The sequence below is a fragment of the Epinephelus moara genome, chromosome 21, assembly GCF_006386435.1.
Source record: "Epinephelus moara isolate mb chromosome 21, YSFRI_EMoa_1.0, whole genome shotgun sequence".
Classification (NCBI taxonomy): domain Eukaryota; kingdom Metazoa; phylum Chordata; class Actinopteri; order Perciformes; family Serranidae; genus Epinephelus; species Epinephelus moara.
In genome coordinates this window covers 8,264,134-8,291,156 of record NC_065526.1, presented here as the reverse complement: position 1 = coordinate 8,291,156, position 27,023 = coordinate 8,264,134, and the positions used below count along the sequence as shown (strand labels likewise).

Sequence of the window (27,023 nt, the reverse complement as noted above, 5' to 3'; positions counted from 1 at the left end):
CTAAACTGTCCGTAGGTGTGAATGTGAGTGTGAATGGTTGTCTGTCTCTATGTGCCAGCCCTGTGATAGTCTGGTGATCTGTCCAGGGTGAACCCCGCCTCTCACCCAGTGTCAGCTGGGATGGTGACCCCTAACCGGATAAGCGGTTACAGAAAATGAATGAATGAATGGAGCATTTTTAACATTGTACCAAACCAACTCTGTGATGGGGCTGTTTGGCACAAATGCACAATATGATTTTAATCACAAATCACCAGTTTTTAGAAAACATTCGTGTGAATTAAAACATGTATTTGTAGCTGAGATCTTAACCTTTCATTTGTTGCTGATTAGAAGAACATAACTTAGGCCAGACAATTCCAGCAGACAGTGAAACCTGTGCCAACCGACCCCTGTCTCCCCTACTTCTGTCCATTTTGCTGACACTGTTGTACTTTTACTCTACTTTTATATTTTAAATGCAGGACTATGTCTTGTAAGTAGGTATTCTTATATTTAATAAAGTAAGGTTCTGAATACTTCTTCCACTGCTGCTAGTAACGTGACCAAAGTCCTGTTTCAGCTGCTCCCTGATCAGCCATCACAAAGTATTGTCCTTCTGAAAGCAGCAGCCATGCAAGTGTAATGCTGCCCCTGGCGGCAGCAGCACCGTATTACAACACAACCCAGATGGATGCAAACTGTATGAAAGTTACAGGGAACATTCCTCCACCCTGATGCTCCTCCTCTCTCCGCACGGTGCCAAACCCTTCACAGAGCTCGCACCACCACTTTCCTCTCAGACAAGAGCCGTTTGTGTGCGTGCAGGAAAACAACATGGCAGACACTGCCGTCCAATCCGAGGGAAGAAGCGGCGGGATTGTGGTAATTAAATCTAAGAAACAATAGGGAATGCAGGGACAAGTGTTGTATGACGTCCGACAAGTTTCCTCCTTCGTGGACGCACAGGCGCGTTCAGACAACTTTACGCACCTTGTAGATTGTAGTTCCTGGAGAGGCACGTGTGTCAGGCTTCAGACTTAGTGATGGTGTTTTACTGCCTGTTAGACGATCAACAATGAAACTACATGATGTTTATGTCTTTCCTCCCAGATTAACGATGACTGGCCAGGCTACAGTTTAGACCTCTTCAACTACCCAGCTCACTACGCCGGAGACTTAGACTGTGTCTTCATCCCGCATGGCGTGATTATGGACAGGTACAACACACCAAACTCTTACCCTGCTGCTGCCTATCAGATACTGTCTGAGCCTGCCAGATGTTTCTGCTGTAAAGCTATGCGTGTCCTTAGACAGATGCGAGGGATCATATCATGTGTTATAGCCTATGGTGGCATTACCTGTTGGGGTTTTGGCACATGTAATACAATATGATCACTGAACCCCGCCCACACAACAAACAACTCACTAACAGATCACAGTTCCTTACAGTTAATGTCATTTAGAGGGTAGAAACCTACTTAAATCAAACATGCACACCAGTAGCCTGCTGGAGGTCATTCTGTAGGGCTCTGGCAGTGCTCCTCCTGTTCCTCCTCACACAAAGGAGCAGGTACCGGTCCTGCTGCTGGGTTGATGCCCTTCTACGGCCCTGTCCAGCTCTCCTCTGTCTCCTGGTATCTCCTCCATGCTCTTGAGACTGTGCTGGGAGACACAGCAATCCTTGTAACCACACGTATGGATGTGCCATCCTGGAGGAGCTGGACTGGGCTGCAGGTACCGCCTCATGTTACCAGTAGTGACAAGGACACTAGCAGAACACAAAACTAGAGAAGAGTCAGTCAGAAAGATAAGGAGAGAGCAACTGTCTGTGGACACCACATGTAAAACCATTCCCTTTTTGGGGGGTTGTCTTGCCTTTGCCTCTCCATTGCACCTATTGTCACTTTCATTTGCAGCAAAGCAGATAAACTTGATCTACAATCACCTGTGCTTCCTAAATGGACCGATTGATACCCCTGAAGTTTCACTGGCTTGAGCAGTGTATATGGAAACTTTAATTTGCATCTGAGTCTTGCGTCACAGTATAGTGATAGACTGTCATGTGTCAGAATGTGTTTCACTTGAACAGTACAAGGCTTTAAAACCAATATGAAAATCAACATCAAAATGTTAATGTTAGTCAAAAATATAAAGTCAAATGCAGTGAAACCGGTTCCTCTGTTATAAATTACACAAGACAATCGTCACAGATGTAAAACAAGAGCAAGAAATTTGATTGTCTTGTTTTATTATTTCCCACATCCCAAAGCGGCATCTTTAAATGTCTTGTTTGCAGAGTTACTTTGAAATGTATTCAGTCATTAAATATACATTGCATTTTTTTTTTTCGTCCAGTCTAATCTGAGTACTTTTGGATGACTTAAAATTAAAATATTGAAACTATTGCACCTTATACTAATGGACTTTAAAAGTGTAAGTTCCACAAACAGTGGCGCACGGTAGTTATGACGGGCTCCAGCGCCAGAGTTTGTGTTGAAACAGCTACTGTATATTAATAGTATCGTCACATGATCAAATACAGACTTCACGCTGGACAACATCAGCATACATATTACCTATCATCACTGCAGATCAGTATATGAAATAAATGAAACATGAAATTATTAATTCAATGGGTTTTTTAAATAGTTTATTTGTAGTTTATGAAGTTTATCTAAAATGAACATATAATTTTGTTATTGACTGTTTCACAAAAGGAAAAAAAACATTGATGGAGATTTGTTTGCCTTGTAGAGATTTGTATTTTAATGTGTGTTCTCCTTTGAACACAGGTGTATTCGCTCACAAGGGCCCATTTTCTGCTCTACAGAGAGCGGGCCCTCCATCCACTGTCTCTATGGGCCCCTCACCCCATGGGCCCCAATGCAACCGTACTGCCTATATTCATTTCTCTGTAAACATCTCAAAACATTTTTTCAGATAAAATGAGTCTTTATGCACAAAATGCAGCTTTAACTGTCGATCAAATCAGCCGTACAAAAACAGACTCAAACTACAACTGTACTGTGTGTATTTTACAACATGTGGGATGGACGGCAGAGGAGATACCTGCACACCAATGTAATTGGGCTGGAAAGCCACAAAAAGTCCACAGGCTGAGATCAAAGCAAAAAAAGTCTATTAATTTAAGACATCAGTGCACAAAAAAGGTGCAAAAAAACCGGGTAAAAACAGCAGCAAATGTTTCAGTCCTTGATCATCATCAGTTTGCAATTTGAGCACCTTTTCTGTGCACTGATATCTTAAATAAATACACTATTTTTGCATTGATCTCTGCCGTCCTGTCTCGTTTGTCTGCTGTACCGATGCACCCAAGACAAACTTGTTTATTTCCCCAGTAGGTGCAGATTCACATCAGCCCTGAGACTTTACAACATGTGCCATGCTGTTTGTTTTGTGTGTCACTTTTTGTTGCAGCTGTTTTTTAGGCTGAGACCACATGGAGGACTTTGCCCCTGTAACACAAGAGGAGCACTTACTTTAAAATGTTCATCTTACATTTTCAGTGTAGCCTAGATAAAAAAGAAAAAATCAGTGACAGTGTAAAGTGTAGAGATTTTCCTTATCCTGTTGACGGTAAGAGATATTTTTACAGTCTTTACAGACAGTGTAAAATAAGCAATATGATGTAGCCTAAACATGAATATCACATTTTTAATGGATGTTTTAATGTTTTCACGATATCAAAAATCAAATATTCTGAAGATATCTATAATTTGGTCCATTTAGGCTAAATGCAATATGTCAAAACAGGATCTTACAGTAATATGTTAAAAGATCCAACAAAATATCTTTTATGGATTAATGATTTCTCAAAATGGGATACTCCACAGATGCAGGTAATATGTTAAAAGATCTGAAAAAATATCGAGTGGATACAGTTTTAGGATACTACATGCATATTTCACGGATGGGTAGGCTACTATACGGATATTTCCTAAAATATGATCTGTCAAAGATGCATTTAATATGGTAAAAGATCCGTAAAACGATGTTTAGGGGATATAGTTTTAGGATATCATAGGTATATTTCACGGATAAGTATCCGGATTTGGGATATTCCCGGGTCCAATCTTGTCCAAATACGGAAATATCCTAAAATAAGATCCGCCGAAGATCCAGTCTGGAATCATCAGGATATTGTCCGTATCTTTGACGTATACAGACATATCACTACCTTGGATAGTACCGTATTTTAGAGCTTTTATTCCAGTGTATAGTCTGTGTAATTACTCCTTTTTTCAAATGTAATCTGGGCTGATTAAAGTACAATCAACATACAATCAACAGGAGTGAGAACATTAACATGCCGTCCTGGACAGAGTGCTCATTGATGAAAAGACTCCTGGAGGTTACATCAGCCTACAGACACGACTAATGAAAAAATAGATAACCCACAGCTGTGAATCCTGAAAGACAACACCACATTTCTTCCGAGCGTTAAAGAGGAAATTCAAATTTCACTTCTTTTTCTTTCAGGACAGAGCGTCTGGCTCGCAACATCATGGACGACCTGGGGGACCATGCCATCGTGGTGCTGTGTGTGCTGAAAGGAGGCTACCAGTTCTGTGCCGACCTGGTGGACAGGATCAAGGCTCTCAGCCGCAACTCCAACCAAACGATCCCCATGAGGGTCCACTTCATCCGTCTCAAGAGCTACCTGGTGAGCGTCTGCCCACGCACAGACAGCACTCAGACGCTGGCAGTTTCATACACTGTGGCATGTGTGAAAATGGAGAGGCGCTCTTCATGCTTAAGTTTATCAGTCATGATGGTTCCTAGAGGTCGCGTGACTTAGTCGGACGATGTGTGTAACATTCTGTACAACATGATGACAGTGGTATGTTTGTCTAACTTTCCCTTCAGTGGGCTGTTTTCATGTGTTTTCTGAAGCACAGGCAAAGAGAAAAAAAACACACTGAATGGGAAACTTAAGTATTTTTCCACATGAATCTTATTTTCCCAGGTTTTGTGTGTAAGTGACTAATGGGAACAACAGTTTTTGAAATTGCTCCAGTATTGAGAGAGGACCGCAGCCAGCAGCTGAAAAACAGGTCACAAAGCAGCTGCTCAGGGCATGTGTGCACCGTCAGTTTACATCCACTAAAAGTGTTTGTTTTTGCCACTGACAGGCTCAGATTATTATTCTAAGTGTCTGACAACATTATGGAAAGGATCTTTACATAGATAGATCTTTTTGTTGAAGAGTAAGGCTGCTTTCAGACCTAGAGTTGTCTTGCTTTGGTCTGAATCAGGGACTAATTTTGTTATTAAGTTGTATAATTGCCTAGAGTTGGTTCATGTTCTCACGGCAGCATTTACAAGTGGACCAGATCAAATGCCTTGTGTGAGAAAGCTGCTCTTGATTGGTCAGAATTTCCATGTGGGAAAAATCCAGGAAGTAAAGCAAACGTTGAAGAAGAGTACACTTGCAAGATAAATGTGACACTTTCTAATGTCACAATGGAGGGACAACTACGCAGGTTGATTTTAGCGCTGCTCATCGTGGACTATATTGCTGTCATTGTTCATTTTAGTCAAACCATACAGTTTGAAAACGAGGCGCGGCTCCAACTAGAAAACAATGTTTTGATGCATTGGATGTGCTGAATGTGCATATTAAGGCAGTACAGGAGGAGGTGCACATTAATAATCCTCCAGGACTGTAACATGCTCATGTTTAACCCAAACAATGTGTCATGTGACTGCAGTTGGTTCAGATCCAGGTCGGAACACGTTCTCACCACAAATGAACCGCACCAGAGTTCGTTTGTAAGCGGACGAGACCACCTCTTCAAGAAGGTCTCGGTCCGGTTGTTTCGGTGTGCACCTGAGTGTGATTGCTGTGTTCACACCTGCCCAAATGAACCGCACTCAGGGGGCAAATGAACTTGAGTTCAATTGAACTGGACTAAACAGGGCAGGTGTGAAAGCACCCTAAGATCCTTTTTATTTAACTAGAAACAACCCCAAAATCTCTATCGCCAAACCGACCACACTCCATTTAAATAAACACTGAATTTATCATTTTAAAAAACAATTCACACTGACCGAAACGTTGCTTAAATAAAATGAAAATAAGAGAGTGAGACAGTGTGCGGGAGCCTTTTTTGATTCTTATATATTTTGGGGTTGCAGCCTCTCTCCTACGCACCTGCTGTTTTTGGGTGTGCTGAGATTTTTCCATACAAAAAACACTTAATTCAAAGTTGACATCAGCACAATAATAAAACTCTGAAAAACCATCTTGGTTCATCTCTCCACTGATCCAGGAATGACCAACTCTGGTGTAGTTGATATAAACCCTTAATTCATCCAGTTAGATGTGAAAATATGCTGACTCTATTCACGCTAAAATCACTGTTTTTTTTAAAATGGAGTTTGGTGGGTTTGATTTTGGGCTGATTCTGGTTAAACAAACAGGCCTGTTTCTGTAGGAATCCTTTTCATAATGTGCCAGACACTTAATCTGAGCCTGTCAGTGACAAAACCAAACACCTTTAGTGGCCGCAATTAAGGTGTGCAAATGCCCTGATTAGTTATAGTATAGCCTGTTTTACAGCTGCTGACTGCAGCCCTCTCACTTGATACTTGACCAGTTTTAAAAAATTGATGTTCCTATTAGTCACTTAGACATGAAAACATGGGAAAATATGGTTTAAAAATACCTAAGTTACCCTTTAAATTAGTATATGGCTAATATTATGTGACTGCCTTGAGTGATAAAATACACTTTGACCTTAAATTCATCATTTGTTTCAAGTTTGGAGATTATTCCTGTCCATGAATGTGACATCCTTTTTAAAACACCCCAGAAAGATAATGTTGTCTTGTACAATAATGTGCCTTAAATTCAAAGCAGGAATCACTTCTTTTAAATTGAGAATATACCCAGATTTTTCAGGATGACGTATTTTTCCCTGATGTCATCACAAAAGTGTCAAACACATGTAAACATTAAGAAAAAACCTTTTTGGTTTCCACAGAATGACCAGTCGACAGAGGATCTTCACATAGTCGGAGCAGAGGATTTGTCTTTTTTATCCGGAAAGGTAACACTCGATTAAAAACAGCTCCTCTCTTGATAAAGAACTGCACCTGAGTCCATTGAGACATTATCATAAGCTGCATTACAGTAAAACAAACATTGAGATGGTGGGTACTGATAGACGGCAGCCTCAAGAGGGCAGCCTTCCCTCTAATCTGCCATGTCCCTCTCCACCTCGAGGCAAGCTTCAGTGCTTCCGTAAAGGAGATCAAAGATGGCAGTTTCTGACAAACCCAGCGGTGATCAGATACCAACTGTTATAATGTGATTGTTTAAAGGTCTCTTCCACTTTATCTCAGTGGAAGCAAAACTCAAAATCTGTGTAAATGGGAGGATACACTCACTATCAGTGTAGATCAGGAGGATGACAGCGGGCTACAGGCTCGCTCTTCATCTGCTCGTCTTGTTATAGTGTGATCAAAATCTGTGCATCACTGGACTCGAGTCTGTTTGTGTGTGTGTAGGTGTGTGTATGAGCTGACTGTTACCAGATCTGACAGCGTATTCCATTGACTAAAGGTGAAATTTCCAACCTGATTCTGTGTCTGTGGGTAGTCTGGAGATAAACTGAGGAGGTTGTGAGATATGGAGCTGGAAATGAGAAAATAAAATCTGATATACAAAATGATCTTTACTTTTGAGGATCCTCCCTAATTTTTGCTTTTTTATTGTAAAGCATTGCACAGTTTCACCTAGGGGTGTAACGGTACACAAAAATCTCGGTTCGGTACGTACCTCGGTACACAAGTCACGGTTCGGTTTTTTTCGGTACAGTAATGAAAAAAATAGACAACTATTAAATATCTTTTACTTATTGGTAACCTTATTAAAACATACCACCACAGCAGTTAACTCTTTTTACACAATTTTTGAATGAAACAAATATATATAAAATCCTGCTTTTTCACATTGTTTGAATGAAAATAGAAATATAAAAGTGAAAAATAAAATCCTGCTGTTTTTTTAACACATTTTTTGAATGAAAAATATAAATATACATTTCTGCTTTAACAGTTTTACTCAATTAAAATAAAAAGTATAGTGCAGCTGGTCAGCTTTAAAGCCTGCTCAGATTCAGTTTTACTAGGAACTTACTTAGCTTTCCCACTTTGTTAAAGTGCAGTAAACAAAACATGCTTATATCTAAAGTGCAGCTTAAACAATTTTACTCAACTCCAATGGCGTTGGTTATTTCTTTAGCGCGATGGTCAGGGAAACGCTCTTTCTTTTTAAACGACGACGATATCGTAGTTTGCACCAGATTGCTTTTTCTAGTCGTGCCGGTTAACGTTCAAACTCGGGTGGTGTCGCTTTAGATGCGTTAGCATGTTAGACGTGTTTCCAAGTACATACCCGACCGCTGTTCTGCAGTGTCGGCACACTGCTTTTGTCTTGTCCACTTGTTTATTTCCATCTTCGTATTTTACCCTGAAACCAAAGTGTTCCCAAACGGAGGACTTAAGGTTTGCGGGTGGGTCTTCAGGTTCGTCAGGCTCACTTGCCATGTTGTCAAAATGCGAGAATGCGCTGCACAAAGTGAAAGCGGAGATTTACGGTCGGACTCAGTCTGTCACTCAATTATGTCCGTCGGGGAACTAGATATTTTAAATGGTTTGGCTCGCAAAAATGGAATTAAAATAAAACAAAATAAAATAAAATAATATCCTGTGCCCAATAATTCAGTACAGGGTCGTGCCGAACCAAAAGTTGCGTACCGAACGGTTCGACACAAATACATGTACCGTTACGGCCCTAGTTTCACCTCTAACTCATAGACATGCACCCCACGACAAGGAACAGCACATAGACATGCTTTGTGTTAAAGGGATAGCTGTGATTTTTTTAAGTGGTGTTGTATGAGGTACATATCCAAAGTCAGTGTGTTACATACAGTAGATGGCGACTGGTACGTCCCCAATTTAGAGAAGCAGGCAGGAATACCGACATAGATGCTAAGCAATGTACAGCTGTGAATGGGGTCAGCAATGAAACACATTTAGCCACCTAAAAAAGCACTATCAGTTTAAATGTACGCTATATTTAGAATATTTTCACCACATCACCTTGCTGTCGGACAGCGGTTTCTGAAGGGGAACTAAAGTTGTTGTATCGTCCTCTTCAAAGCCAGACTCCATTGACAAAAACGGTAGTTTTACCTCACTGAACACAGGAGCTGCTGGTCTACCACTGCCTTGATCAGTTAGTTTGTGTCACAGGTCATTTTGGTGTTTTAAAGGGTTAGTTCGGATTCTCCAAAGTCACAACGAATTGTTCGAGGCAACAATAGACCAGCAACTCCTGTGTTGCCCCCGTGTCAAAGGAGTGTCTTTGAAGAGGGTGATATAATGACTTTCCCATCAGCAAGGTATACCAATGAAAATACTGTAAATATAGCATACACTTTAACTCATATTGGTTTTTTCTAGGTGGTTAAAATACGTTTTGCTGTTGCCCCCCCCCCCCCGGCCACAGCAGTACATTGCTTCGCTTCTGTGTTGGCATTCCTATCTGCTTCTCCAAACAAGGGGACTCTCCGGCCGCTATCGACTGTATGTAAGACACTGACTACGGATAAGTGCCTCATCCAACCCCACTTAAAAAAATCTATAACTATCCTTTAAGGAGTCACAAGCACTTTAAAATGGGCGGTAAGAACGACCCCTTTAAAGGACAGTTTTATTGGTGTGAGTGCGTTAAAAAGTGTGTTAAAAAAGTAGCAGGTGGCACCTTGTAAGGTAGCTTCAGCCACCAGTGTGTGAATGTGTGTGTGAATGGGTGAATTTCACTCGCAGTATAAAAATTGCTTATACAAGTGCAGGTCCATTTTACAACAGCGTTTAAAACATGACTCTCCTGAATTAATCAATTCATTGTTTCGGCTCTTGTGAGCACAAGTTCATGTGTGACCTGACCTGTAGTTTTTGTCCAGGTGTTTCTTCAGCTGATGTAAACATGAAGCACTTATGTAACAGCCTGACTATGGGTGTGTGCATGTCGGCAGCTTGTTTACAGAGTGTGCACACATACTCGTCTTTATCTCTCAACTCATCTGTGCAAACAGTATCTGCATACAAATAGGTGACAAAGTAAAGGAAAAGCTAACATGAAGCGTCGCATGGAGTCAGGCCACCACGAGCCTGTAGAGCAGCTTCGGCGCTCCTCGCCAAGTCAGATATTGTCTCAATTATATATACAACCTTTATTTATTGTAAATGTAATATTTTCTCATTAAGACGTGTGGAATATGCTGATATTCCTTTTTTAGGAGCAAGGGCATGCAAAAAAAGCTTAATAGGAAAATTGTCTGTTTCAGAATAAGGGCAAACAAAAAGGAATATTTTGAGAATGTAAGTGTTTCCATGCATAAAATATTCCACTGTTATTCTGAATATGACAACATTCCAAACTTTATATGGGTCATGTAAACAGCATATTCCTAATCAGGCCTTACTCTGAATCATTTCTGATTAGGACATGTGGGATATGTGGGTATTATTCGTGTTCTAGGAGCGACACAAGGCCTTTGTCTGAAGGAGAAACACGCCTACTGTAAACTAGGGATACACGATAATATCAGCACGCCATCACTATTGGCCAATATCGGCTTCAAAATGAACAATATCAGAATCGTCCAACACACTTTTTTGTTCATTTGCACAATGAATGAAGGAATGAATATTACATGAATTGAAAATTATTGTATTTCATGTCTCCATCTGCTGGTCGGCCACCATTATAAGAGTATGCATGTATAATATGATGTTAATTCCACTACAGAAGAGACTTGATGATCACTAAAATTAGGTAAGGAAAAAGTGGATATATTGATGTAGGTTATCGGCAAAAAAATCCAATATTGTACATCCCTACTTTAAACATTATGAAAGACTTGGATATCAGGTTTTTTTATATGCGCAAATATCGCCACACCGACCTTTCAAAAAGGTGGTTGGACGAATTTAAGAGGGAGCCTGTGTTCACATGATTGAAGTCGCCACCGGTGGAAAACTTTGGAAAAAATCCCATTTTGACTCAAAGACAAAACAAAATGACAAACAGCTCCAGCTGTTGTACGACACACAATGTCGGGGAGTAGTTAAATATGTGTAGTTATTTCTCGTTTTACAACAATTTGCAGTCGTATATAGAGGACATAATCAATAGACCACATATTCATAGTATGAAATAATAATGACGTTTTTTTGCTGTATATTATGGCACAGTGCCTCAGCTTGTTGGCCACAATTGTCATTTAATGAAAATCACACTCTGGTTTACAACCAAGAAATAATGATTGTAGCATTTTCCTAGTCAAACACACACTTTACTCAGTGTCAGTTCAGTTGTACCTTCATGTAACAATTTAACATTGCAGACTCAGATTGTGATCATTTTCTGTGATGTAGTTTGGATGAAGCTGAACTATGACTTAAATCTAGTTTCATTTTGACAAGCACATTTTTTTGAGAATAGTTATTAAAACTGTGTGTCACTGTGAATAATCCTGTGGCTTGGTAAACTAAAATGTACTTTCCCCAACACAGACGACATGTTAGGGCACGTCAATCAGAGTACGCTCAGCTGCATGGTGTTGTCACGATACTAGAAGTTCCAACTTTGATGCAATACCTTGAAAAATATTGATATTTAATTCCATTTTTTTAAACTAGGTATACAATTTATTTTTTTTTGCTTAAAAGATAAATACAACAAGTAGGGTTGCAACTGTATACCGGTTTCAAGGTATACCATGATATTAAAATTGACGGTTACCGTACCGTGTGCATTTACTTGTTTCTGATATTGGGGGGGAAAAAAGCAACTGGACAGAAAATCTCTACTTTATTATAGTTATTTTCAAAAGGAGGACTTTTTACACAGACTTTCATTAAAAATGGTTTCAAGTTTTAAATATAGTAATAAAAGGTTTGTTTAACCAAAAATAACCCCTCTGTTTTAATTCCTTTAAGGGTCATTCAGACTGATAATAACATAAAGTCTGTTTTACCGTGATACTGTGAAGCCACAATATTTTCTGAGATGGTTATCTTACCATGAAAATCTCATACTGTTGCCACACTAACAAGATTGTAACATGACAGCAGTGGTTTTTCATGTCTTGGTTAGTAGCAGAGACATGCAGAATGACTGTTACGAACATGAACAGTAAGAGAGAATGAGAAAGCACAGCTGGTACTGATGTATTGATACTGCAGACAATGAGTTTTGAATCAGTTTCAGATATTCAGAATTGAGATGTATTGATGTAAACAGGAATAGTAGTTAAATATTAATTTTCATCAGCCATGTAAACAGCTAAATATGGATTTTCTCTGTATGGAATAAGGGCAAAAACCAGAATATTTTGTGCACGTGAACAAAGTCAATCACAGATGGCACTAAAAAGATTTAAAGATAAAAGTTTATACTGTATCATTTTGTTTCATGGCGATGGTGGTGGAGAGCATTATCTTCCACGTTGGTCCAAAAGCTGCCATAGTTGTTGAGGTGGGTTGAGATCTGGTGACTGTAAAGACTGTAGCATTTGATTCACACCATTTTCATACTCTCCAAATCATTCAGTGAGCTCTGATACATGTAAGCATCTGCATTTGATATGTCTCTACTCTTATTCAGGTCTTTTTCTTTAGTTTCTGTGTATCTGTGTGTATGCAGTGGGATGAATTACTCAACCACTACTACTGGACTCATACGTCAGCACGAGTATTTCTAGGTAATGTTAATCAGCTGATCTGAACGCTCACAGTCACACACACCCCTTAGCCGAGCACACACACACACTCACAAGCTAATGTGCCCTGTAGCCAGGCGTGGCATAAATGCCTGAAACATGAATAGGATATGAGGTAGTAAGCTTGAGTCACTGCCGGCTGCTTTGCTCACAGTATTTTAAGTGTGCTTGTGAAATCCCTGAGCTCCCTGTGATGTACGGCTAAATTTAGTCACCTGTTTGTAACAGAATGCTGCCATGTTTTGCTGGAAGAAGTGAACTAATAGTGTGACAAGAAACATATTACACAGTTCATGTAACGCCTTCGCCTCCCTACAGTGTATCTGACAGACTTCCCCTTTTAATATACTGCTTAGTCCTTTATATTCCTCCAGGGGTTACTGCACTCTAAATAAATCTGTATGAATAATGAGGCCTAAACAAAGAATGGTTGCATGCTTGGCTGAATCCTTTGTTTGGAAAGTGGAGTAAACTGCATACACTTACATGGCAGTTAAAGTTTATGTATTGTGACCTAGCTAATGCCGACCATGCACTAGAAGACTTTGAAAAGACTTTTAAAGACTAAAGTCTGACAGCCTCTTACAACTCATGACAAGATTTTACAAAGATTTGGGAATCTCGCAGGGTCACTATTTGCAAGACTACAACTATTCTAATCACGTGGTATCTGGTCTTGAGTACTCACAGATACGCAATCTAGCATTTTAGGCAGTATTGGTGACTTTTCTGATACTGTTGTTGGTATCGGAACAACTCTAGCTATGGATTTTGTCGCCTCGACTCACTACCAGCCTCCATTAATAATAATAATAGTAGTAAACCTCATTTATGTAGCACCTTTCATACAAAAATGCAGCAGGCTAATAGTTAACAAGGGAGTTAGCAATGTAGCTCGGTCGAAGCCTATTTAGAGCTTTGTATACAACGAGGAGGAGCTCAAAATCAATTCTAAATGTAACAGGAAGTCAGTGCAGAGCAGCTCAGACTGGCCTGATGTGCTCTCTGCACTTGGTTAATAGCCGAGCTGCAGAGTTTTGAATGAGCTGAAGTCTCTCAGTGGTGTTTTTTGGGAGGCCCGTAAAAAGTGCGTGACAGTAGTCGAGTCGGCTTGAAATAAAGGCATGAATCAGTTTCTCAGCATATTTTTCATTTAGAAATGGTCGTACCGTAGCAATGTTTCTGAGGTGGAAAAATTAGGTTTTCGTCACCTTGTTAAAGCTTTCATCTGAATCTAGAATCACACCAAGACTTTTAACTTCAGATTTAATCCAGGGGGTTAAGTTCCCCTGATTATTAGGAAGCATTTCTCTTTTTGTCTTACGGCCGACAAGCAGGATTTCAGTTTTGTCTTCATTTAATTGTATGTAATTATTGCTCATCAATTTATTTATTGGCAAAAGACGGGTAGTAATGGTTTTTATAGCTGCAGCATCGTTTGGTTCGGCAGAGATGTACAGTTGCGTGTCATCTGCGTAGCCATGTAAACAAACATTGTGTTCTCTAATGATGTCACAAAGCGGCAGCATGTCCATTAGTTAGCTGCACTATTTTAGGGGGAGAAGATGGTGGGAATGAGAGGTAAACCCTTTAAAAAATTAAGATGTCTCACTAAAATTAATGCTGGTTACTGGATGAGATACATGCTGAATTAACTCTTAACAACTCCTCCAGTTTGTCCCCCTTTTCCAAAGTCCCAGATAATTGAAATTCACATTCTTGCCTCCCTTGGGCCCCTTCCTTGTTTCCTGTCTACCCAGTTTGATGCTTCTTGTTTGGTGCTGGAGAGAGTGCAGCTATTCTTCACTATTTACATGAGCCAAGGCTAAAAACTCATGAGAATATTCAACATGTTTGATTATGTCGGAATGGCAAGACGTGAAAAAGACAGCTAGGACTGAGTTTCATGACCACTGATCTCCTCAGGCAGGTCATTCCAAAGCTGTGGAGCTCTGACTGCAAAGGCTCTATCACCTTTGTGACCTCGGAACAACAAGAAAAGATGATCGGAGAATCTCAGGTTGCAAGAGGGAACATAGGGCAATAAAAGATCTGTTAAACAACTTGGAGCAAGTCTGGTCAGGGCTTTGTTAGTAATCAATAAAATCTAAAAATCAATTCTAAAATCAACCGGTAACCAGTGTAGGGACGTCAGGATTGATGCGATGTGGTCATGTTTTTACTTTACACCAACATTTGACATCATGCGAGCAGGCCACCAATCTCGCAAGACTCTCAGGATTTTATTCCGACACTGGAAATAGGAAAAGGCCGTCATAACTTGAACTAAAGCTTGGATTGTGGCTCTTAACATAAATAGTGCCCAGTTGTCTCCAGTTGATTAGACGAACATTTGCAGAATCTCAGCTATTTCAGTGTGACATTCAAAGAAGGACTGAAGGGACATGGATTTCCAATGTGGACGGCGCTGACATTTTTCCGGGGCAGTCATTTCCTTGCATAATCACTGATATCATAAAATGTAATAAAAGCCTTACTGATAGAGCGCCTGCTTTAATAAGTGTGGCGGCTCATGTTTCAACACTTCTGCTTTTACTGTTCTTTTTTTTTTTTAGATTTACTTTTAATTTAGTCATCAGTTGCTGTATGACAAAACCTAGCAGTACAGCTTTTCAACAATTCTTTGTCAGTTTTTTTACTGCAAGTATATAGTGTTTGATCACCTCCTTCAGTTTTTTTTTTTTTTTTGCATTAGTCTGTGTGAGTGTTATCTCTGAATGTGTGTGCTGATTAGAAGATACTGCAGTCTGCTATCTGTCCCTAACCAACAATAATTGTTTGCTTCCCTCCCTCTCTTCCCTCCCCAACATGCTCCTGTAAGAACGTACTGATTGTCGAGGTGAGTCAACCATGTTTTTGCTTCTCTGTTTTTCCCCTTCACCAAATGGGCCTATTGTATTTCTTGCCGTGGCGGCTATCCAGGTCAACAGGAGCCATTTAAAGTTTTATTTTCTTCTACGCGACCGGGAGATGAACATGAGGAAACTTTTTAACTGGCTGACCTATATTTGGGAGAATAAGAGCTTTTTTCCAGCATGATCATAAACTTTCTCTTGTTAGCCTGTGTTTGGGAAGAAATGACATTTACAGGAAAGAAATCAATATGGCTATTCAGTCATGGTTACTTACTGTATGTAGACATCTCATGATTAAAGATTTGAACGGTCATTAGTCAGTGCTCAAGCATCTGTGAATAGGCCCCTGCAGTCATACATTGACTGTGGCTGCTATTGCATTAAACCATGGAAATGTCTTTACTGCAGTGTTTTCAATGAATCTTTTTTAAGTATCTTTATTTTCTTTGATACTTTATTCAGTACGACAATTCAGTTAACAATGGATGAAATGGTCATGAGTTACGTCAAGGGGTTTCTCATAATGATGAGCCCACAGAAATTTATACCCAACTCTCCAGTTCCCCCTGAGCTCCAAGAAGTGTTTTTGCATCTTTCAGCTCGTTGTTTTGGCTTTACAGTGTACAGATGTACTTTTTTGGTTCGGCTTCACTACTCTCATCTGTGTTGTTTTTGGCCCCAGGGCTAAAAATCTCTGAGAAATCTACTGTACACTACCCCAGCACACAAAGTAAGCCACTAAGTGGTTGAAGCATTTGAGCATTTTCAACTAAAGAGCCAGACTACAGTGAAGTATTAGGGACACATTTAGGAAAGAAAAATCTGAGATTTTGAGAATAAAGTCACATTATTAGGAGAATAAAGTTTTAATTTTTAGAAAAAAATGTTAATATTACAAGAACAAAGTCATAATTTAATGAAAATGAAATCATGCTATTTCAAGAAAAAAATTATAATATTCTGTGAATACACACATGAACGTAAGTGAAAAAACAACTCACAAATTTACTGCCAGAAAGTCAGATGATGAAGAAAGCGCAACAAAGTCAACATAGCGAAGAAGTCGTGGTGGATGAATGGAGCACAGGACTTTCACCCAAGAGACCAGCCTTTGTGACCCATGGCTTTTCATCTTTAGACCTGGTTAACCTATTATTTAATTTTTTATGGTGTATGAAGCTGCTGAAATCATGCGGTGTACATGCAATTTAGTACAATAGCTGACGAGGCTATAGGTAGAACAGGCTTGGGTTAATGTCATATTTCGTCATTGCTAACATGTCCAGGAAGGTCGTACAGCTGATGGCCAGGTGGGCAATACATTTATTTTAGAACTATTTTTAAACCATAATGGGACGTCTTGTTGGAGGCCTAAACAACGGTCAAAGTCCTGTGCTTGGTCGAGTTTATCTACACAGTGTGCATTCATGACTTTAAACATCCTAAAAACTGAAAATAATAAGTCAACATTGACTCACACGACACATGAACCCTCGGGCCTTCTGGGTGAAAGTCCTGACCCACTCATCCTCCACGACTTCTTCCCTCTGTGGACTTCATCTCTCTTTATAGGTTTAATTTACTGCCAGTTTTTTTCTTGTATTTACGGGTTTATTCACATAACATTGAGACTTTTTTCTTGAAATAGTGACTTTTTCAGTTAAATTATGATCTTATTCTCAAAATATTACATTTGTTTCTTATATTATGACTTTTTCTCAAACATTATGACTTTATTCTCATAATATTCTGATTTTTTTCAGTGATTTGGTGGCCATAATCCTCTTTTGTATAAAACGCCAAATAAATGCTTAAGTTGCTAACAATTTGCCAACAGTTTTAAAAAAACACTTGTGGGCAACAGCACTCACAAAAGACAAAAAAAGTCAAAATATATAATTTACTAGGGCAACACACGGTCAAACAAACAAACAAACAAACAAACAAACGTTTCGGCCAAAGCCTTCTTCAGTGTATCAAACAGAGACAAAGACACTGAAAGCCTGTTAGGTAAAGTTCTAACACCAATCACAATGCAAGGTATAATGAGAGGCAATAGAAACCATCTGTGTTGCAGCTGCAGCCAATGACAGGCTGACACAGAGCAATTGTCAAGACTGTTGCACCTAAGTCAATCCATTAATAGAAACATGCAAATACATTGAAAACATAAGAACATAGAAGTTATACAGACTCAGACTAGTTGAATGGGAAAAGGGGAGAATTAAAGTGACTGAGAAGAGGCTGTAAAAAGCTTTTAAGTCACTGGGCATAACTCAACTAGGGACTAAGAGAACCCCAGCTAAATAGTCAGAACCTAACACACACCAATCTCAATATTCAAAAATATAAAGTAGGAAAAGTTTAAAAATGATTACAGGGCTCCACTAATCCATTGTATAAAATAGTGGTTCGGTGCAATGTGGATTGGGCAGCAGACCAAGGCGGGGGCCTTGGCGGTCCGATCCTCGGTTACAGAAGTTGGCTCTTGGGACATGGAATGTCACCTCTCTGGCGGGGAAGGAGCCGGAGCTTGTGGAAGAGGTTGAGCGCTACCGGCTAGATATAGTCGGCCTCACCTCGACACATAGTTCCGGGTCTGGAACCCTAGTCCTTGAGAGGGGTTGGACTCTCTCCTTCGCTGGAGTTGCTCCGGGTGAGAGGCGGAGGGCCGGGGTGGGCTTCCTGATAGCCCCCAGACTCTCTGCCTGTACGTTGGGGTTTACCCCGGTAGACGAAAGGGTTGCTTCCCTGCGCCTTCGGGTCGGGGAACGGGTCCTGACTGTTGTCTGTGCTTATGCACCGAACAACAGTTCAGAGTACCCACCCTTTTTGGAGTCCCTGGGACGGGTGCTGGACAGCGCCCCGACCGGGGACTCCATTGTTCTGCTGGGGGACTTCAACGCTCACGTGGGCAATGACAGCGGGACCTGGAGGGGCGTGATTGGGAGGAACGGCCTGCCCGATCTGAACCCGAGTGGTGTTCAGTTATTGGACTTCTGTGCGGGTCGCAGTTTGGCCATAACTAACACCATGTTCAAACATAAGGATGTCCATCGGTGCACGTGGCACCAGGACAGCCTAGGTCGCAGGTCAATGATCGACTTTGTAGTCGTATCATTTGACCTGCGGCCATATGTTCTGGACACTCGGGTGAAGAGAGGAGCAGAGCTGTCAACTGATCACCACCTGGTGGTGAGTTGGATCAGATGGTGGGGGAGGACGCCGCGCAGACCTGGCAGGCCCAAACGAACAGTGAGGGTCTGCTGGGAACGCCTGGCGGAAGAACCTGTCCAGATGATCTTCAACTCCCACCTCCGGGAGAGCTTCGACCGCGTCCCGAGGGCAGAGGGGGACATTGAGTCCGAATGGGCCTTGTTCCGCTCTGCCATTGTCGAGGCGGCTGTTGTGAGCTGTGGCCGCAAGGCCGCTGGGGCCAGTCGCGGCGGTAATCCCCGAACCCGCTGGTGGACACCAGAGGTGAGGGGAGCCGTCAGGCTGAAGAAGGAGGCCTACAGGGCATGGTTGGTCTGTGGGTCTCCGGAAGCAGCTGACGGGTACCGGCGGGCCAAGCGGAGCGCAGCAGCGGCAGTCGTTGAGGCAAAAACTCGGGCGTGGGAGGAGTTCGGTGAGGCCATGGAGGAAGACTATCGATCGGCTCCAAAGAGGTTCTGGCAAACCGTCCGGCGCCTCAGGGGGGGAAGGCGGCAACTTGCTCACACTGTTTACAGTGGGGGCGGGGAGCTGCTGACGTCAACTGAGGACATTGTCGGGCGGTGGAAGGAATACTTTGAGGAGCTCCTCAATCCCACCAACACGTATTCCAGTGAGGAAACAGAGACGGGGGTCTCGGGGGCGGGTCGTCCAATTTCTGGGGCAGAAGTTGCTGAGGTAGTGAAACAACTCCGAGGCGGCGGAGCCCCGGGGGTGGATGAGATTCGTCCTGGATATCTCAAGGCTCTGGATGTTGTAGGGCTGTCCTGGCTGACACGCCTCTGCAACATTGCGTGGACATCGGGGGCAGTGCCTCTGGAGTGGCAGACCGGGGTGGTGGTTCCCATTTTCAAGAAAGGGGACCAGAGGGTGTGTTCCAACTACAGGGGGATCACACTCCTCAGCCTACCCGGTAAGGTTTACTCCAGGGTGCTGGAGAAGAGGGTCCGGTCGATAGTTGAACCTCGGATTGAGGAGGAGCAATGTGGTTTTCGTCCCGGACGCGGAACCGTGGACCAGCTCTTTACCCTCGCCAGGGTGCTGGAGGGGGCATGGGAGTTTGCCCAACCAGTCCACATGTGTTTTGTGGATTTGGAGAAGGCTTACGACCGTGTCCCCAGGGGCATCCTGTGGGGGGTGCTCCGGGAGTATGGGGTTGGTGGCCCCTTGCTAAGGGCCATCCAGTCCCTGTACCAAAGGAGCATGAGTCTGGTTCGCGTGGCTGGCAGTAAGTCGGACCTGTTCCCGGTGAGGGTTGGACTCCGCCAGGGCTGCCCTTTGTCACCGGTTCTGTTCATAACTTTTATGGACAGAATTTCTAGGCGCAGCCGAGTGGTGGAGGGTGTCAGGTTCGGTGACGGGAGGATCTCGTCCCTGCTTTTTGCGGATGACGTGGTCTTCCTAGCTCCATCGAACAGTGACCTCCAGCTCTCGCTGGGGCGGTTCGCAGCCGAGTGTGAAGCGGCTGGGATGAGAATCAGCACCTCCAAGTCTGAGGCCATGGTCCTCAGCCGGAAAAGGGTGGATTGCCCACTCCAGGTCAGGGGGGAGGTCCTTCCTCAGGTGGAGGAGTTTAAGTATCTCGGGATCTTGTTCACGAGTGAGGGTAGGATGGAGCGGGAGATTGACAGGCGGATTGGGGCGGCGTCAGCAGTGATGCAGGCGCTTAACCGGTCCGTTGTGGTGAAGAGGGAGCTTAGCCAGAAAGCGAAGCTCTCGATTTACCGGTCGATCTACGTTCCAATCCTCACCTATGGTCACGAGCTCTGGGTAGTGACCGAAAGAATGAGATCGCGAGTGCAAGCGGCCGAAATGAGTTTCCTCCGCAGGGTGGCTGGGCTCAGCCTTAGGGATAGGGTGAGGAGCTCAGACATCCGGGAGGGACTCGGAGTAGAGCCGCTGCTCCTCCACATCGAGAGGAGCCAGTTGAGGTGGTTCGGGCATCTGGTAAGGATGCCTTCCGGACGCCTCCCTTGGGAGGTGTTTCGGGCATGTCCAACCGGGAGGAGACCTCGGGGCCGCCCCAGAACACGCTGGAGGGATTACATCACCCGGCTGGCCTGGGAACGCCTTGGGTTTCCCGCGGAAGAGTTGACGGAAGTGGCTGGGGAGAGGACTGTCTGGGCTTCTTTGCTGAGGCTGCTGCCCCCGCGACCCGGACCCGGATAAGCGGAGGACGACGAATACGAGTACGAGTACGAGACGAGTACGAGAAAGCCTTAATAATGGAGGGGACAGTTAAGGTAAAACAAGTCTCTAAAAAAGAAGAAAGAGATCCTTAAATTACAAAAGGGGAAATTAGGGGCTTCAAGGAAAAGTGGAACCACTGTAAAATGTTGAATACAAATGTGTCAAAAAATTATTAATAAAAAAGGGACAAAATATCATGAAGTCTAATGGTCCAAAAGGACAACAGCAAATATCATACCTTACATCAAAGACAATCTTACAGAGATAAGTCAAAGGAAACAACTCAAAAGAAGTTCTTCATTCAAACCTCTAGGACTCTCAGTTTGCAAGATATGTATCCATTTAGCTTCTCTTTGCAATAACAGTTTGTCTCTATCACCACCTCTTCTAACGGGTTGGATCATATCAATCCCCTGAAATTTGAGTGTACAGACATCATGGCCAACAGAATTAAAATGTCTGGCCACTGGGGATTTCTCATCTTTGTTTCTGATACTACATTTATGCTCAGAGATCCTTGTTTTCAATTCTCGCTTAGTTTTACCGACATAACCCAGTCCACATGGACATTTAAGAAGATACACTACATGTTTGCTTTTGCAGGTAATTCTGTTTGTTATGCGGAACTTTTTGCCCGTATGGGGATGTAGAAAAATGTCCCCTTTAATCATGGCGCTACATTGGGCACAATTAAAACAAGGAAAATTACCACCAGGAAGGTTAGAAGGAGAAAGAAAATGTTGAGGTGGAACATAACAGTCAGATTTGACTAAAGTGTCTCCTATATTCTTGGCACGTTTATGTGCAAAGATAGGCGGGGCCTGGAAAGAATGTCCTATGAGGGGATCACTAGCTAAAATGTGCCAGTGTTTCAAAACAGCCTGCTTAATATCATAAGATAGTGGAGAAATTCTGCGACTTGCACCCATTGTTTTTTAAAAATATGGGAGTTGTGCGTCCTCCTTTCTTCAGCTAACAGTTTAAAAAAAATCAAAGAATGAGATATGTTTTTTTAATACCCTATTTTCTTGAAATTTGATGTATGAAAGCACAGGATGGATAATATATAATTCAAGGTCAGTTGGACAAGGATTTACATTTATTATAAATGATGATGTATTTGTATGACGATCAAAGTCAAGTCTGGTATGAATCCTTAGGAATTATGGTTGAATAATAATTTTGTATTTGGCTTAATTTTTGTTAGAAGGGTTACAGTTTTGTTTCTTTGTTCAAGATGAGCTGTTTAGTTTATTGTGTTTATCCGTGGTAATGTGCTATTCCCCAGGAGGAGTAGCAAATCCTTATGCTGGTGCTAATGGGATTTAAATAAAGAAAAAAGCAGCTTTATTGTTTTTTTAAATCTACTTGTACTTAATAGAATTTTACAAAAACAGCTTTTTACTTTTGATGAACAGCTTCAACTTATCTACAGCTGGATAGGCAAGAAGCACACATCAAAATTAGGATATGTCTTTAAGTTTATTAAAATGATTAAAATAAATTTTACGTTGTTTTATTTAAAACTATTATTATTTTATGTGATCAGCTTTTCATACTTCTACTTAAGGTTAAGAAACTGCAGTCTACATGAGTAACAGGACACTCTAATGCTTTAACCTTCTGCTCATGTCACAAGTGAAAAATATTTAGTGCAAGTGTGTAAGGACAGTCCTTTCACATGAAGGGCATGTTGACCTACATCTACATGACAAAGATAACAAAGCGTACTTCTGTGGCTTTGTTCCACCACTACTTTTAAACCTCTTCCTTATAGCAGAGGTCAGAGGCGTTTTCTGTATAAAACGTCACATGGTGTCTAAATTCCCTTTCTTTCCAGTGGAAGTCATTTTTAGAGAATACTCATAAGCTGTTATGTAATACAACTACAGTGTGACCAACTTCTTCCTTTTTACTTGTGAGATGAGTCTTTCTTAGTCTGCATTTCCTTACTGGCAATCTCAATCCAGTTTTTCTGACTTACCCACTACAGGCCATAGTCGGCACCGGAAAGACAATGAGGACTCTCCTGAATCATGTTGAAGCCTTCAAGCCCAAAATGATCAAAGTAGCAGGGTAAGTTATGGCTGTGAAGACCTCAGAACTAAACCAGCCCACTTGTCCTGCTGTGTGAATCACTCCATTTCCGCCTCTGAGTCTAGACAGAGAGGGGGAAAGAGAGAGAGGTAACAAAGAAAGAATACGTGAAACAGGTTTCAGTTAGTTTTAAAATTCAAACCTGTCCTACATGTGACAGGTAGAAAGATATACTGTCTGACTTTGTCTACTTTTATTTCCCCCAGATTGCTGGTGAAGAGACTGCCACACAACTCGGCATGTCGTCCTGACTGTATGTACCTGACCAACCCTTTTTATATGTTTATGAGTCAGTGGTTCATTCACGCTTTAAACAATCGTTGCAGCTTGGCAGTCAGTGAGTCAGTGGACCATGGAAATATTTACAATTAGTGTTCCATCTTGTCTTTGATTTCAGATGTCGGCTTTGAGATACCCAATCGGTTTGTGGTGGGATATGCCCTAGACTACAATGAGTATTTTAGAGACTTAAATGTAAGTAACTGTCTTTCTTATTTTAGACAACGGTGACTGTTTACAGCAGAAGTTCTCAATTGTTTTTCAGCCAAGGACCTCTTACAAGATAGAATACAGAATAGAGCACCAATAATACAAAGCAGTTGACATCAATTAAAAGGTCCAGTTTGTAAGATTTAGGGGGATTTAGTGGCATCTAGCGGTGAGGATTGCAAATTGCAACCAGCTGAAACTTCACCCTGTTAGAATTCCCTCAGTGTTCAGGAGGTTTTAACAGCGAGCTGAATTATTCTCAGAGGTTTCTTCCTCTCCAAAACAAACGAACCAGGTGCTCACACAGTAAAAACACAAACTAAAGAAGTTTCATGTTACTAATCAGTGTTTCTGTGATGCTGTTTGGCACCTCGCACATGGGCCGCTAGCCCAGGACCTGCTAATATGTGCTGACCTATTTTATCTGTTACCTTAATGTGTGCTCACCTTGTTTCTGATCCAGACATTCAGGAGGTTTTACTGTAGGCCACGTTCTCCGCAGAGGTCTCCCCCTCTCCGAAACAAATGGACCAGGGGTCTCATTTATAAACATTGCGTACGCACAAAACGAGGCCTGAAAGAGGTGTACGCCACTTACAACAGAAAAGTTGTGATTTATAAAAACAGACTTAAAGAGAGAAACTTTGACCCATTCTTCAGATATTTTGGAGATGTGAAATTGGAAACGCAGATGGTGAGGTGGAAGCCTGATTGTAGATTGTTGAATTATTTTTTGGAGCACGCAATTTTTGTTTCTTGTTCGTACATGCATTTTTAGTATGGATCCTGCACACTGTTTTATAAATGAGACCTCTGGTGATTTAAACGGGTAAAAACTCTAAATAAAGCAGTTTCACTTTACAAATTAGTGTTTATTCGACGTTGTTTGGCATGTTAGAGACAGGCCGCTACCCCAGCACCTTCTAACGTGTTTTTAAATTTTTTCTCTGATAACTGTAGATCCAGACGTTCAGGAGGTTTTTATTCTGAGTCAAATTATCCACATAGGTCTCTTTCAAGTTCACTCTTGTTGCGGAGGGGCTGCTAACTACTGTGTCTGCTTAGAAAATGCAAATGGCCGTTTCTAGAGCCAGTGTTTTCTTTTTTGTCGTCCATTCTGCGCTACTGGAGAAACATGGCAGTTCAACATGGCGATCTCCAAGGACTCACTCCCAATAAATAGCTCATTTTAAAGTAACAAAAGTGCAACATTTCTTATTGTCAGGTGATTGTACATGAAGGAAAGCATGCCTATTACCTTATTTTCCATTTTCTTTCAAAAAAAATCCCACTGAATCCTACACACTGGACCTTTAAATTGCTGCAAGTAACACTGTACATAAATAAAATATCAAAGGCACATCAAGAGAAAAGAGCTCACTTGAAGTGCATTTCAGAACATACAGACTCATGCACACATATCAAGAGAAGTGTAAAGTGCAGTGTTTTACTCTTGCGCATACATAGGCTAAGTAAAATGTGGATTCTGATGATTTTAAATAAACGATTCATTAGATTGGATTGGAACGTAATCTATGAACTAATTTAGATTTAAATATTAGAATATTATTTGAACTATGCCGCCTTTTGTCAGTCTACTACTACTACTACTAATAATAAAATAGATTTAAAAATAGATTTGATATGATGATAATTTAAATTAATGAATCTGACAACTTTTCACAGACCCCGCTTTGAGAGTCACTGGTTCAGAGGGAGGTCATAATGAGTGTCTAGTAACACTATCATCAAATAAAGACATTTTGTATTAACTGTTTCTTTCTTCTTTTTCAGCATATCTGTGTGATCAGTGAAAATGCAAAGATGAAATACAAGATTTAACATTTAAAAAAGGACTGGAGGAGGCAGCGACTGTCACACAGATGTCATCTAACAGCAAGCCTGAACGTTTTCCCTGGGATGCCATTCACTTACAGCTGCTATCGTGACATTTGATCTCCAGCATCTCCTGTTTTGTTCTAACATTCCTTCTATGAATCTGTTTTTAACAATAGACACTGACACTTAACTGGTAATTTTAGCAAAGATGGTACATGTTGCAACTTCCATTCTTCATGTTTACGAAAGTTATTCATGTGGGAAATGTTTAATGCTGTGGTACTGCTACTGTTTGCCTTTGTTAGTTTGACTTTAACACAAATGCCATCTCAATTTTACTTCTTGTATGCAATGTAAAGAACTTGATAATCATGACCTGTGTGAATGTGATAGATTTTGTTTTAATTGGTGTGTGATGAGGTAACAAAGGAAACATTTAAAGTGAACGGGAGTTGTTTTATTGGGAAGTTAGTGGTAGGATTTTACATTTTCTGATAATATTGCCTTTTTGGTGTTTTCATTAGCAGCTCTGCTGTCACCTTTAATGCTCAGGGGCAAACACAGTAGTTTTGTAAACACTATTTGCTAACTACCTCTTTGTTTTTTCAGTATTTCAGGTGTAGTGGGATTCTTTTATCATTTCTGTATTTTCCTTTTGTAATTTAACACACCAGTAAAGTTTTGTAGCATTTCTGAGGTATCCATCACTGCGTTATTCTCACATTCTCACAGTGTATATTCAGATGTTGATAAGAATTCATATTAAGTGGTGTCTTGGTTGAGCTCATGAGATAGAAACACCTTGTGATGATACAAAGGAGAGCTCCGAGTCATTTTTGTGTTTTAATTGTGTATTTTTATACAGTCCTAATAGTATTAGGCTGCTGAGGCATCTTTCTCATTTTAAGACTGACCAAAGCTGCATCCTGAATCATCAGGCTCAGTCTTTGTTTAAAAAAAAAGAAAAAAAAAAGGTAACGTGCAAATGAACCAGTAAAAAGGAACAAAGGGGAGTCCGTTGTGTTGACTGGCTGTGCTCTTTGTACACACCTGACATATGACTCCCAGTCTTTAAGCAGGGAACACAAAGTGCCATAAAAACAAAACCGTTTTTTTTTTGGCCCGAGGTCTGCTGGGGATTACAGTAAATTGACTCTCTGACCTTTTAACTGAATTTATCTCCAAGAATTACAACATAGTAAAGGACTGTGTTTCATTTTACGTATTACTAGAAAAATGTTCTTAAATTATTCAAAATTAAAGTTGGCAAAACACAGTCCCTATAAATATGTTTATATATTTTATTATTGGGTTATCATTAATGTGAAAATACTATTTCATTGTAGTAGCTGCTCAGGTGGAGCTCATTTCAACTACTAACTGTGTTTGGTAGTTACATCTTTTGATGCTGAGTGTGAAACTAATACTCTTAGCCAAAAGCATGCAGATGAAAAACCTACAATTCAGTCTCTTGAGTCTTTGTCAGCTCTTACAGGGTGTTCCCAAAATGATTCTT

General features: G+C 41.2%; 1 protein-coding gene across 1 annotated transcript; it reads left to right on the top strand.

The window, feature by feature from the left end:
* Nucleotides 1-727: 727 nt before the first annotated feature.
* Nucleotides 728-26,197, top strand: prtfdc1b (phosphoribosyl transferase domain containing 1b). Its single transcript, XM_050033002.1, has 9 exons — nt 728-864; nt 1,093-1,199; nt 4,483-4,666; nt 6,990-7,055; nt 15,646-15,663; nt 23,076-23,158; nt 23,386-23,432; nt 23,577-23,653; nt 25,463-26,197. Exons 1-9 carry the CDS (start codon nt 817-819, stop codon nt 25,508-25,510), a joined length of 678 nt encoding a protein of 225 aa, XP_049888959.1. The 5' UTR covers nt 728-816; the 3' UTR covers nt 25,511-26,197.
* Nucleotides 26,198-27,023: the final 826 nt, after the last annotated feature.